At 38.7% G+C, this 15,378-nt stretch overlaps 1 protein-coding gene across 10 annotated transcripts in view; it reads right to left on the bottom strand.

Moving 5' to 3' along the window:
• Nucleotides 1–15,378, bottom strand: part of WDR25 (WD repeat domain 25) — a 98,166-nt gene that overhangs the window by 29,518 nt on the left and 53,270 nt on the right. For all 10 annotated transcript variants that reach the window (XM_039536534.1, XM_039536537.1, XM_039536532.1 and 7 more), the window contains one exon: nt 6,983–7,130. In XM_039536534.1, coding sequence (XP_039392468.1) covers nt 6,983–7,130 — 148 coding nt within the window. The remainder of the gene's footprint in view (nt 1–6,982; nt 7,131–15,378) is intronic.

The following is a 15,378-nucleotide window of genomic DNA, read 5'->3' on the forward strand; positions in this document are numbered from 1 at the left end:
AAAGAGTTCCACAGGTTTACTGTGCAGTGTGAGAAGAAATACTTCCTTTTGTTAGTTTTAAACCTCCACCTATTAATTTCATTTGGTGACCTCTAGTTTTTGTGTTATGAGAATGAGTAAATAACATTTTCTTATTTACTTTCCACCAGTCAGGATTTTATAGACCTCTATCATATCCCAGCTTAGTCATCTCTTTTCCAAGCTGCAAAGTCCCAGTCTTATTACTCTCCTCATACGGAAGCTGTTCCATACCCCTAATCATTTTTGTTGCCCTTTTCTGTACCTTTTCCAATTCCAATATATCTTTTTTGAGATGGGGCAACCAGATCTGCATGGAGTATTCAAGATGTGGGTGTACCATGGATTTATATAGAGGCAATATGATATTTTCTGTATTATCATCTATCCCTTTCCTAATGATTCCCAACATTCTGTTAGCTTTTTGGACTGCTGCTGCACACTGAGTGGATGTTTTTTAGAGAACTCTCTTACATTCACCTAACTTTGCTGCCACTGAGATCAATGGTAAAACTCTCATTGCCTTTATTGGGAGCAGAATTAGCCTGGGGTTCAGCACATTTGAAAATCCCACTTCTGGTGAGTTATTTCAAATGGTCATACTATAGTGAAGAATAGTGTAACATTTTTGGAAATACTCCCTAGGTAATGTGTCTTAGATTCTGTACATCTTTAAAAACCTGCTAAATGTGGACAAAGGCTTATTGTCCAGCTATCCAGATGGATTTAAATTATTAAAACTTTTTAACCTTTAAAATGAACCTAAAACTTTGAATATTGGATATATTGCATAGGTTTTTCCAGCTGAGGAACTGCACACCCTTCAGAATAATTCCATGTTAATAAATAATATTTTCATCCTTTTTCTTCCCAAAGCACTTTACACACTTTGTATACAAAACCAATGAAAGGTGGTCACATCTCAAGTGAAGGGTGACAGATAAACAATACTCAGAATGTTACTACTCAACAATGGCTGGGAGGGAATTTTTTTTTCTCAAGGACACTTAAACAAAACCCTACTACTGAAAATCTTGTGGCTTCATTCTCAAAGGCACTGAGTACCTTTTCAAAAATCATGCCACTGTTTCTTGAGGTATCTTCTGAAAGATTCTTACACAGTAATCTGCATACTATTCTATCTTCATAATAAAGTTGGAGAGCTACATCAACCCTGCTGGGATTATCACCTGTGACTTCTAAAACTGACTCTCTCACAAATAAAAAATAAACAGTAATAAACTATGTCAGCAGGACCACCAAGACAAGAAATCAAACCTATGTCCCCCACTTGGCAGTGCAAAGTATTACTACTGAGGGACTTTACACAGCTTTATAAAATAAAACAAGTAAAAAAAAACCCATCAAATTTAAAAAACTACTTTAAGTAATCTGCAGTTTCCTTTAAAGCTAGATGTAATCTTAGTAGCACAAAACAGGGTATTAAGTGACCCAATGTACTTATGAGGGAGGTGCATATAAAATTCATGAGCTGTAATGTAATTGCTATGCTAGGCAATTTGAAGTGCACTTAGTAAAGTACTCCTGAACATCCTGGAGCAATGTCTCTGCCATAATATGAAGGACTGAATGGTATCCATGGCATGCAAATAATGTTATCTTTGCTAGAATTCTCCATATGTGATTGCAGCGTTCCTTTTGTGACTTGTACTAATATATAAATATTCACTAATATATGTATATATATAGTTATGCATAAACACACAGATATAGAAATGTAAAGAAAAACAGTATTAGCCTACTAAAGTTTGCTGAGCATATGAATTACATCTAAAAATAATGGCCAGTAGTTTAAAAAGTGTATGAGGCTTAAATAACAAGTGATACATAGGAGCAGGCATATACTTTCTGCAACCTTGTTTTAAAACTTTACTGCCAACTTTCTGGAAACATAATATTTGATGCAGTCATAGAATATGTGGTTATATCTATGTAAATTATGGATGAACTCAACTGTTAAGGAGAGGAACGAAAAATAGATAGCAGCAAGGAATGATTGAATAACCGGAACATTTTCTCTAACTGATTCATGAAATATGTAAAGGTTTCACAAATGTGATTTTATTAGTAAAGCAAACAGAAGAGATGCATTTTTCTAATGAAAAATTATATCTAAAATAGGGCAGAGAAAAACAGCAATAAAGAACCTTTGAGATTTTGTAGAGAACATATTTTCCACTGCTATCTACAGTAAATGTGTGTGAGAAATGTTATTGTTTATGTTCACTGTTATATTCACTGCACTAGAATGTAACTTGTTCACTGAAATATGTCCTTGAAAAAGGACAGAAGTGCCCCTTTTGTATATAACCATTTTTGTAGGTTTTGTACATTGTTGAAAAATCTGGAAAGGTGACAAAAGTACATTTAAGAAACACTGACAAAAAGTAATAGAGCAGCTCAGTTGTGTTTTTGATCTAATATTAAAAGTTCCAAAACTTATAGCACAGTATTAGTCCCGCATCCTGCAATAGCTTAAGTACATGTGTAATTTTACTCACACAAATATACCCATAGAAGTCAATGGGATTACTCACATGAGTAATCTTAAATTCCTATTTAAGGGCTTGCAGGATCAAGCCCTTACTTTACAGCATATGAATGACCATTTTAAAGAAAGGCATACTAAAAGTCAGAGCCTATCATCTTGACATCAGACCAATGGATAACTTTTAGACAGACTGAGTTTAAAAAAAAATGAAGCAAATGCTCTATTTTGAACTTGACTAAAGCAGGAGTGAGCTCTGCACTGACTTTCTTTGCATGTCATCAATTGAACCTCCCTCCCCGCCCCATGGTCTCCATCCTATAGCCATTACACATGCACAACATCCATTGAATATAGAGGGAGTGTTGCTTGCATTAAGACTGCAAGATTGGGCTATACATTATCTCATGTCTGTCATTTCCATTTCCTGAAGCAAGGACAGGGGATTTCTATATCAACAAATTCAAAGCTTTCTACTCCCTTCAAGTGTACTATGTATAATACTATGCACTTACTGCATGCTGTACAGTGACTTTCCTCTCAAGAGCTACTTTTAGAGATAAAGGTACTGCATTTGGTAAATATATTTGTCTGGGAGGAACATTACAGGATTGTCAACATATTTTTGTGGGTGCTCCATAATCAATAATCGTTTGCCCCATCTCAAAATATTTTTAAACATCAAATTTGTGTTTCAATAAAATAAAGAATATAATTAATTTTTCATTATAAATGGACTAATTTAGATGTCCTTCTAAAGAAGAACTTTGTACTAAATATGAATGCACAGAATATTGGTCTTTATAAGTTTTTTGGGGGTGAAATCCCCACTCCTCTGACTTCAACAAGGTCAGGATTTCATCCATAGCACTTTTTCAGTAGCATACAGAATTGATAGCCTTTAATATTGGAAATAAGAACAAATATGAAATCCTAATTCATTTGACCTACAAGGATTTGGTAGAATGAAGAGAGAAAGAAGAGAAGAATGAGGGGGGATTTGATAGCTGCCTTCAACTACCTGAAAGGGGATTCCAAAGAGGATGGATCTAGACTGTTCTCAGTGGTACCAGATGACAGAACAAGGAGTAATGGTCTCAAGTTGCAGTGGGGGAGGTTTAGGTTAGATATTAGGAAAAACTTTATCACTAGGAGGGTGGTGAAGCACTGGAATGGGTTACCTAGGGAGGTGGTGGAATCTCCTTCCTTAGAGGTTTTTAAGGTCAGGCTTCATAAAGCCCTGGCTGGGATGATTTAGTTGGGGATTGGTCCTGCTTTGAGCAGGGGGTTGGACTAGATGACCTCCTTAGGTCCCTTCCAACCCTGATATTCTATTATTTGAATTTTATATAAAAATGTATAACATTGATTCATTAGATTTTAGGAACACTGAAGTTTTCAAGAAAAGAGCTATAAAAATAAAGGGTAAAAGGATATTAGACCTAAGGAAAAAAGAAATAAAATATCAAAAAAAATTCCAAAGAATCAATATAATTTTAATATACTGGATTTTTTTTTTTTTTTGTGAAAGCTAGTTCTCTTCTACAGCTTTAAAAAGGATTCTACATGATAAAAGTAATTTGGGGCTATTATACTCCCTTTCTCTAAATCAGTGGTCGGCAACCTGCGGCACGCGGGCTGATTTTTAGTGGCACGCTGCTGCCAGCCGGGGTCCTGGCCACCAGCCCCTTGCCAGCCCACTGCCGGCCTGGCTGTCAGGGGCCGGCGGACAGAACCCCAGACTGGCAGCAGGGTGAGCTGCTCAGCCTGCTGCTGGTCTGGGGTTCCGTCTGCTGCCCGCGCTGCCGGTCTGGCACGCAAAACCTTTTACTGGCATGCGAAACCTTAAATTAATGAAGACTTGGCACACCACTTCTCAAAGGTTGCCGACCCCTGCTCTAAATAAACATAGCAATTTACACAAAAAAACTGTACTGAAAATGAGGACAAAAGAGATTAGACTTCAGTAAACATAGCTGGAAAAAACTTGAACGACAAGGACAAAGTGCACAGGGAACAGAGTTTAGGGCTAAGCTACTAATTGCAGATGGCATTATTATTTATATGGCACCCCAGGTGTTCATTCACTATATTTAAATGTAGTGACAGTGAGTTCAGTCTAGCAAGGAAAAATAATTAAGACCAAAAGTCCAAAAAAGAATGAGTCACTTTTATCAAGATATAGTTGTAACATCTATCTGAAATTAACCAAAGATGAAATCCTCTCAGCAGTAATGATGAGTAGGGTGGGGTAAATGGTTCAGTGAACTAATGCAGATCTGATTCTAGTAACTGGCTTCATATTTTCAAATGGAAATGAGGCTTTTTATATCAACCTGATTTGGATTCCATCTGCAAACTACTTGCCCTGTTTCTCTGAAAGAGTCACTGAAACTGTAGGCGAGAAAGAGGGTAACTTTACAAGTTGCAGGAAAACTAGAAGTTTGGGCTGGATGTGCATGGAAGGGGTCATATTACCTGTACTGTTATGGAGGTTTATTAGTCACTTTGGGCCTGGTATTTTCAGAAGTTCTGAGTACCGACACTACAGGTCAACAGGAGCTACCCTCCTCTTAAAATGAGGCCATTAAAAGATACTAGGGATGCATAAATCTTAATAGATTAGACATATACTATTTCCACTTAGCATACTGAGCTCTAAATCAGATTATTTTCCACTCATCTGCCACAGTCCAAAATGCTGGCAATATTTTATTATTAAAATTACCCTTAGAGGCAAAGGAAATACTAAAAATAATTAATCCAAGAAAGAATTCTATTTAAATGTTGAATTATGGTAGTTCTGTAAGTCAAGCAGCCAGAAGACATAAAATATTACTATATAATCTTAGAATTATCTCTCTTAGGAATTTGTATTGACATTTTATAACGCACAGATTTCATCCATATTGATTTAGAGCATTGGAATAAATGTACTTTACGTCAAATTCCCATTAGCAATAGCAGTCATTGTATGTATAACTTCTTGAACATTGCACTAGAGTTTAAGCTCATTAGGTTCAGTCACAGTTAGTTTCAAATTAGAATGAAAATAATGCTGAAATGAGACTGTGTGGGGGGGAGGGAAAAGACGACATAATAAAGTCTATTTGAAATGAAAACGGTACATTAACTCCACAGAATGCTATCCAGGCAAACTCATTTATACTAGTGTGAAGCTTGAATACTCAAGAAACGTCACTATTCCCGTGCTAGATATGTGTTTTACAGTCTCAGCATACAGCAACCCTCTTGTAGCCATGACTGAATTTAAAATCACATGGCATGACAAATCTTGGGAAATTGATTCCTAAGGTAGGGAAAGAAACTCTCTCTTTAAATCATTTGTATGACCAGTTTTCTCAGTCTTTTGGGAGCTTCCTAATTCATTAGAAGAGGACCGTTTCATGCTTAATCTGCAGCCACTCTGCTCTCCAAAAGACATCAGACCTCACTTTACAGGGTGATTTTTAATTTTACATCAGGAAAAAACCTACTAAACAGATGCTACTTTATAAATATAACTTTTTTAAATATAAAATTATATGCTCATAAAATAAATTACTTTGTAAAACAGTTAAATATATTTCAATGTAGGTTAAATGGCCAAGATTTATTAAAGTGTATCGCTTCAGCTGGCAAGGTGCTATCTTATGCCCCAAACCTGCAATTCCATTGACACAGTTGGATGCCTATGCTTATGCAAAGCCCACTGAAGTCAATGGGGCTCCATTAAAGTGCAAGGATCAGCTGCATAGATGCCGTTACAGGACTGATGAAATAATGTACTAAACAAAGAATGTGGGGAGATCTGGAAGACTCACAAAATATGCCCTTCCAATTATTGTAGCTGCCTGGGGGAAAAATGGCATTTTAGCAACCAGACCAATGAAGTAACAAAAGAGAAGTCCAATCTCAAATTCATGACTCTACAGATCACTTTTTAATGGGTGTGGGCCAAAATTTTCAAACTTTCAGTCCTAAAGTTAGGAATCTATATCCGTAATTAGGCACCTTTTGAGCAAAACACATTATCTACTTAATTAACTTTAAGCACCTGCTTAAGTCCATCCCTAATTAGAAAGCCACTTAAGCATATGCTTAATCACATGTGTAAGTCTCACTGATGTCAACTTTAAAGTTAAGCATATGCTTAATGCTCTGCTGAATAAGCATAGACTTATATACTGTATCTCAGTGCTTTGTTGAAACAGAGCCCTAACTACATGAAATAATAGGCTCTAGGTGTTCAATACCTCTGAAAATTAGCACACCTATATAAGTGTCTTAAACATGGATATAATTGACTACATTAAAGTACCTATATGAATTTTGGCCTTGATATTTTGAGGTTTAACCTCATTTACGGGAGAATAGGGCTAATAGTCTCATGCCACACTATCCATGCTGAAGTTGGAAAATAGTGTTAAAAATGTAAGTTCAAATTACATTTACCTGTTTCAACATCTGTTAAATGAAGCACAGAATCAAAGCCTCCACTGAGAATTCTTCTTCCACATAAAGACCACTGAGCAGTTCGAACAGCACAGCTGTGACAGGAGTATGTTTTTAAACAACAGCCTGTATCTACAGCGTTCCATATCTTAAAAAGAAACACAATGATAGTTCTAAATATAAATTTAAAAACACCAGTACTTAAATTATTCAACCTGCTGATAAAGAATTAGAACAAATCAATTAGTCTAGCTGAGAAAGTTTCATATGGTTTAACAGATTTGATTTTGCTATGAAGATGGGATTAAAGTAATACTGCACTCCCTTAAATTATGAAAATATTTTTACAGAATCACAGAAATGTAGGGTTGGAGAGACCTGGAAATCAGCTAGTCCAGTCCACTGTGCTGAGGCAGGACCAAATAAACCTAGACCATCCCTGACATATTTGTCCAACCTGTTTTTAAAAACCTCCAATTATGGCCATTCCCCAAACTCCCAAAAGCCTATTTCAAAACTTAACTACCCTTATAGTTGGAAAGTTTTTCCTAATATCCAACCTAAATCTCCCTTGCTGCAGTTTAGGCCCATTACTTCTTGTGGTGGACATGAGAACAACTGATCCCCATCCTCTTTATAACAACCCCTAACAGATTTGAAAATGAACATGCCCAGTTTTTTTAACCTTTCCTCATAGGTCAGGTTCCCTAACCCTTTTATCATTTTTGTTGCTCGCCTCTGGACTCTGTCCAAGTTGTCCACATTTTTCTTAAAGTGTGGCACCGAAACACACTTCTGCAGCCGAGGCCTCATCAATATCGAGTAGAGAGGTACAATTACCTCCCGTGTCTTACATACAACATTTCTGTTAATAAATCCCAGAATTATATTAACATCACATTGTTGACTCATATTCAATTTGTGATCCACTAGAACCCCCAAATTCCTTTCACCAATACTACTACCTAGCCAGTTATTCCCCATTTTGTAGTTGTGTATTTGATTTTTCCTCTTAAGTGTAGTGTTTTATACTTATCTTTCCTGGATTTCATCTTGTTGAATTCAGACAAATTTTCCAATTTGTCAAGGTCATTTTGAATGCTAATCCTATCTGCCAAAATGCTTGCAACCCATTTCAACTCAGTGTCATCTGCAAATTTTATAAACAGATTCTCAACTCATTATCCAAGTCAATAATGAAAATATTAAATAGTACCGGACTCAGGACTGACCCCTGTGGGACCCCTCTAAATAGACCCTCCCAGTTTGATAGCAAGCCTTTGATAACTACTCTTTGAATATGGTCTTTCAACCAATTGTGCACCCCCTTTATAGTAATTTCACCTAGATTGCATTTCCTTAGTTTGCTTATAAGAATGTCACATGGGACAGTGTCAAAAGCCTTATTAGCAAAAGAATAAAGACAATAACGGAACGGTAGCCATGACTGGAGTACAGGTATGGAAGGGTATGTGCTGTTTAGGAAAGACCGATGCAAAGGTAAAGGTGGGGGAGTAGCATTGTATATATATATAATGAGGAAGGTGAAATGTAATAATAGCAAATGCATGGATAATGGATCTCTGTTTGGGCAATGGTTGATTGGGAAAAAAACTACTAAGCCTCCTGGGATGATGATTGGGGTGTGCTATAGTGCGGGATCTAGCCTGGATATGGATATAGAGAGCCTTTAATGTTTTTAATTTTTTTAAATACTAATAGGAATAGGAACTGTTTGGGGGGGATAACTTCCCGGATATAGATTAGGAAACAAATGCTATAAATAATAATAATATTCAGCTTTTTCCTAGCTGATGATTTCCTTCATCAAGATGATTCAGAAATCTGTGGGGTTGCTGATTTTAGGGGATTTTTTTTTGATTTGATTTTGGTGAGAAGAGGAGAGGAGGATGGAAGGAAATAATTGTAGTGACAACCTTGGCTGTGATCATGATAATGAAATCTAAAATAAAAAAATAAATATAATCAATCAAAATCAATATTTTCAAGGAGGTATAGGTATAAAATTTCAAACTACTAAATTATTAGTGGATTGGAGTTAGGGAATTGGATTTATAACATATAATGGCTAAAGGCAGCAGATGAGGGGGGGGTTTGAGGGAGGTTGTTGTTGCAGGTTGTCAGAGGCAGCATGTAGAAAGAGAAAAGGAAAAGGAGTTAGTAGGTAGAGCAATGAGCATAGAGCAAGCGGAGGGAAAAAAAGGAAAAAGAAAAAAAAAAAAAAAAAAAGAGGAAAAAGAAAGAGGGGAAGCAAAAAAAAACCAGGGAGAAGGTGTGAGAGGAAGGGCAAAGAAAGAGGAGGAGAGAGGAAGGAGAGGGGACATAAAACCAGGAGAAAAATTTAGCAAAATAATTTTAGCCATATAATAAAAGGAAAGAAAACCAAGAAGAAAGAGAGGAAGGACTTAAAACTTTAAAGGGAGGGAATATTGATTGGGATGGGATAATATGCACAATATCTGATGAAAATTTTTTTAAATGAAGAAAATTAATGAAGAGGAGGCTAAGGAATAGGAGAGAAGAGGGGAAAAGAGGGAGAGAATGGGACTATGGACACAGACATTAGAGTAGGAAGTAAAAAAGGAGGAGCTAAGCTAAAAATCTAGAATAATCGGGGGTAAATCTAGAATATTAAGGAATTGGCGGATTATGATTTTTGATTAAAAAAGCCCGTTAGCGATGATTTTTAAAAAATCTCTAAACTCAAATTAGCCTATATTATTATTCAGAGATTAAAAAGTAGTTCCTATATTCAAAAAAAGAAAAAAAGTAGGTAGTGTAGTGTAAGTTAGTTTTGTAAAACAAAAAGTTAAAGGAAAAATTAAAAAAAATTTTAAAAGAGAGAGTGGGAGAAATTAATGAGGGAGATGGCAGAAAGAAATTACAGCATGGATTCTTGATAGATAGAAATGGTGCCAACAACTGATTTTCTTCTTTGAAAAGATCTAAATTTTTTTTACAAGGAAAGTTCGGTGGATATAATATTTGATGATTTCAGTAAGTTTTTGGGGAAGGCATGAGGAATTAGGTGAATGAAAAGAAAGATGGGGATCGAAAATAAAAAGGTGAGGAGAGAGGAAGGTGGTTAAGGGGAGCTGGGGTGGGAAGAGGGGGAGAGGAGTTCCGTTGTTGGGGTTGGAGTTCGATTTTATTCAGGTTGGGTTTTTTTTATTTTTTTTTATTTTAGGATTTTTGGGTGACCTGGGTAGGAAGACTGGAAGGGAGGAGGTTGGGAGGGTGGGGAAAGAAAGAGATGAAAGGATGGGAGAGGAGGAAGGATCGAGATATCCTTAGAGGGAGAACAGGATGAAATTAAATAGGAGTATGTGTAACAGGGATGAAGATGAATAGTAGTAAGGAGTAGTTTTTACTTGATGCTGGAGGACTTTAGTTAGGAGAAGGGTAAGAAGGAGCTGATGAAGGAGGAGATGGAAGAGGAGGGAGAGGGGAAGGGTTGATCATGGGATGGAGGAAGATGGAGATAAAGAGGATGTATGTTACTGAGGAGTGTCTTGTGTGCAGTCTTGGGATGCTAGGGGGGGAGGTATTTCTAGTAGGTAAGGCATTCTGAAGTATATATTATATTGGTAAGTTATCAGTTTCATGTTTTTGTTGGTTTGGTTTAGATGAATGAAGACTTAGTAAGAAAAAAAACCAAAGAAATGCCAAAGGAGAGGAAGAAATGGGAAGTAAAGCCAATTAAATGAAAGAAGGATGAAAGGAGGAGAAGAGAAAGTTTTATAAGATAAAGGAAAATATATATAAGAGGGGATAAGAGGAGGATATGATAGGATAAATTAAATAGGAAAGAATTCAGGAACTAGGGGAAAATGGATATAATGATTCAGGGAGGAGAAATTGGAAATTGAATTGGAGTAAGGTTTCTAAAAATTGAAATTTTAGATCAGGAATTACAGCATTCAAGAAGTGGAAAGGAGAGGAAACTTTGAGAAACAAGACTTGCAAGGAAGAAAAGTGAGATAGAGATAAAGGAGAAGGATAATAAGAGCTGATAGAGTGAGTATGTAAGACATGTTAGTATAGTCAAAATAGTATAGTCAATATAGTCAATAAATATTTAACTGAATGGAGTCTATAATGGGTTCAATGGCTGGATATTGTTGGAGTTTTCCAGAGAGGAGGGTGGTAGGGCTGGAGTCTTCTGGAGGGTTTGGGGGGAGGTTTCCACCAGGTGTTTTCCTGGGGGGTAGATTGTCAGTGGCCCTGGAGGTTCAGGGGCAGGAGGGGATGGAGCCATGTGGGCATCAGGGGGGGGGTGGATGGTGATATTCAGGTGGGTCTTTTCTGATCTTTGATCTGATGATCTGATGATGAATTCTATGATTCTATGAATAGCATTCTTGTGGCAGGCATAATTTCCTGAGAATTCATAAACTGTTCTCAGTGGCAGCTCTTGTCAGACCTTCCCACTGCCATTCTCTCCTCTCCTTCCATGGTGAGAAACAACCCCAACAACTCCTGTTTGTTCCCTCTTGTTTCTCTCCCACATACTTCACCTGTAATCAACCCCATTTGGCAGAAGCGCCGCCAGCTTTTTTGGCGCCCTAGGCAGCGGAAGTTCCCGCCTCCGAAATACCAACAACCGGGGCAGCCGAAGATCCGGCTGCCGTGGTTGCCGCCCCCCAAATGTTAGCCCCTAGGCGACTGCCTAGGTCGCCTAATAGGTTGTGCCGGCCCTGCCATTTGGTAGTGAACAGGAACCCTGGCAGACTACAAATCTGAGATCTGCCTATATGTTGGCTAGGCCTGATTCTTCAGTCTTGCAAATACTAATTTCAGGCAGCATTTTGCCACTCTCAAACTTTGCTTAAAAACTAGGTATGAATATTGTCATGAAGACTTGGGTAGGGTTCGTCTAAAGTGCTCAGCACTGGCCTAATTCTAGCTTCAATTGGAGCAAAGTTAGGCCAATCTAAGCACTTCTGAAAATCCCACCTCTACTGATTACCTAGACAAGAAAGCTGGCTCCCAGCTCCTGAGCCGGGTTGCTTACAGGTCTCCGCTCCAAGCCAGGCTGCCACCCAGGCTCCTGACTTCAGCTGCTGCCTGGGCTCCCAACTCCCCATTGGGAGCCCAATGTCTCCTGGGGTCCCGGCTCCCTGCCAGGAGCATGGCAGCTGACTGGACTCCAGGCGTGGATCTCCCCGCCGGAGGCAAGAAGCCCTGTGTGGCTTTCCCCTCCCCCCCCCCCACTCCCAGCTCCCCCATACAGCCCCTCTTCAGTAAGTGGAAGAACTCCTGGTGAGGACATGCACCACCAACAAAAGGAGGGTAGTGTGGACATCAGCTACGGCAGTAATTAATGTGGTGGCTCTAACTCGAGCTAAAATAGGTCGACTTAAAATTGTAGTGTAGACATAGCCTAAATCTTGCTGCATATTTCAAACAAAAGTTGCCTGTAAGCTCACCAAAGACAGTCTTTATTCTTTCTATCCTAATTAACTACTCATTTGTTAAGCCTTGATCTGTATTATTATTTAAATAATGGTTGAAATGTGCTAAGCAATTTACATAGCATAGAAAAGAGACAGTCCCTGCCTCAAAGAGCTTATCTAAAAACACAAGGGCCAAATTCTGCCCTCATTTACATCCAGGCAACTCCATTGAATTCAATTATTAATTAGTAAGATACAGTTGATTATGGTTCTATATTTAAAACAATTAAATATGCATTAAAGGCAAAATGAATGTTGTAAATGTCAACACATGACTGGTTGTCTTTTTCATTGTAATAACAGCATAGATCAGGAACACTAAGCTGTAAGAAGAAAACAGCAAAAGAAAAATATTTTGGTATTTATTTTTATGTCCTTCATAATTTTTTTTCTTTACTGGACTAGAAAGGGTTACTATCTGGGAAGGATTTGTTGATAGCATTACCTGTATAACAGACTACTCTTCACAGGCAAGATTCTGTCTTATGACACTGCCTCGAAGTATTCCATAACACGTACTGAATATGATTTTACTCTGATAAGCAACCAATTCTTGTTAGTTCCTTCACTGGTCATTTAAGCAGGCATCACAACAGTTGTATCCTACCTATTCTACCCTAACTATGAGCAGGGAAATCAAGAAAAAAATATTAAAATACTTTTGGAAACAAGGTTCTATCATCTTTTAATGACTTTTAACAATCATTTCAGACATTACTATACCAAAAAAAGGAGTTAATTATGTCCAGGAGCTATTTTAGCATGAGGAAGCTACTGAATGAATCAAGATGAAAGGAAAAACAGGTGGGGTAAATGCGTCAAAAAAAATTCCCTATCATGTTTTAATGATTAAATATGAAAAAGCAATTTCCTCAAGAAAGGAAAAATAAAACAAGCTTTAACAGCATTGCATGGTTTTGGTTTAGGAATAGAAAATCTGTATAATAGAGAAAAATATGTAACACAGATCGTGCTTTATGTTCTTCTCCATTTTACGGAAGGGAGCAAACATTTTACACCTGTGGATATAAACCATTAGAGACTGAGTGAAAGGGAAAAGTCACTAAATGGCATCCTTTCCATTTCCACCGCATAAGCTGCCATCAATTGCTTTCACCTATATAATGTTTGATTTGGAACATATGTCTTTTAGGGGTGAGGTGGCCAGTTACGAGAAGTGGAGTTGGAATGCAGTTGCTTTGGAGGCATGACCCTATGCAAATTAACCTGATCCTGCAGAAGATGTTGCTGTTAGTTAATGCTGATAGGTTCAGCATCTACTGTGGCTTCACACACAACTTTAAGAGACACTCAAAAAATGGAGAGATCGCACAATAAAAGCAAAGCAATACAATAAAAGCAAGGCTACACAATAAAAGTTGTCAATGTTATGTGTAGGGCAATGATCAGAGGCTCAGAAAGGGATGCTCCACGTCAAACAAAATCCCTTAAGGTTTGCTCCAGAGTTTCCTACAAATCTCTGGGCTACGTGGTTTTGGCTAGACACAGCTCAGTGATATAAACACAGCTCTCTGCCCTGCTGTGGGAAGGAAAGCATGCTGCATTTTTTCCAAAAGAACTCACCAGTTTTAAAAGTAAGTATGTCTTTGCCTGTGGAAGATGAAAAATATTGTTTACAAGAATCTGAGGCTACCAAAGAGACCAGTGATATCGCAGGGAGCCTCTAAAACACCAATTATAATGATGTAGTCATACATATGAAAAACAATACTAAGATAAGCCACTGACCAAGAAGGACATCAAGGAACAAGCTTGGTGTTCAAGAGTCAAGGCAAGATTGTCCAAGGAAACTAGTTGTGCACTTTCCATGTAAATAGTAAATTATTCAGAGGTGGAAAGTCATGCATGACCAAGTGTGATAGAATGGGATATATCTGAGTTAAATTATTAACTCTATCTTGTTCTCTGTATGAAGTGTTGGATACTGTGATTGCACAAGTCTGGACATGCCCAAATACAACCTATCAAACTGCATTCTGGACAGTTGTCCTTCCTGGGAAAGGTGCTTGACACCTCGTTGAAGGACTATCACCAAGAAACCATCAACTTTGATTGGGATGGGATGGTTATTGAGAGATAATGAGAAAATGGACTTTCTACTAAGCAGCCCATATGGGAGGCTAGGGTAAGCATGCCTGGAAGTGGGTTGGAGCTTCCCCATGGAGCACATGGCAGAGAAAGAGAGGCTTAATTAAAGAGCAAGGTTCTGCTTTGTACAGAGGGATCAACCCTCACCACACATAAGACTTGCAGGAGGGTGTTAGCAGGAGGTACTCTGACTATCCTGAAAAGCTGACAAACATTAGATTCACAAGAAGGGGTGAGATCAGACCGGGAAAACTGTGTCTCAGGCAAGCTGTCCTTACCCATATGCAGCTGCGTAGAGCACGAGGAAATTTGGGGCACCAAATTTCCTGGTGCCCTACGTAGCTGTGTGCCACTCCAGCCCCTGTTCCACCTCTTCCCCATGGCCTCCACCCCTGCTCCTCCCTAGCCCCACCCCCACTCCACTCTTTCCCCTGAGGACTGCAGCAGGGGTCAGGCCTGCACTCACCAGGCAGCAGTAAGTGGAGCAACCTGGCCCCAGCCCGCTTCATGCTGCCAGCTCCCAGTCGCGCCACCAGGGAGTGCTGGGGGGCAGTTCCCTCTTCCCCCCCCAAGCCTGGGAGCCAGGGGAGCAGAACGGAGTGGGCTGGGGCCAGGTCACTCCACTTCCCGCCACCCTGTGAATGCAGAGTCAGGCCTCCCCTGCACTCACCGGGTAGCAGGAAGTGGAGCCACCTGGCCCCAACCCACTCCGCTCCGCCAGCTCATTTTAGGGGTAAAGTTTATTTGGTTATGAAATTCCTTTGCTAAGCCTGTGTTCCTTCCTTTTCCACTATGTTTTCTTCAAAGGGG

This window comes from Mauremys reevesii, linkage group 4 (assembly GCF_016161935.1).
Source record: "Mauremys reevesii isolate NIE-2019 linkage group 4, ASM1616193v1, whole genome shotgun sequence".
Taxonomy (NCBI): domain Eukaryota; kingdom Metazoa; phylum Chordata; order Testudines; family Geoemydidae; genus Mauremys; species Mauremys reevesii.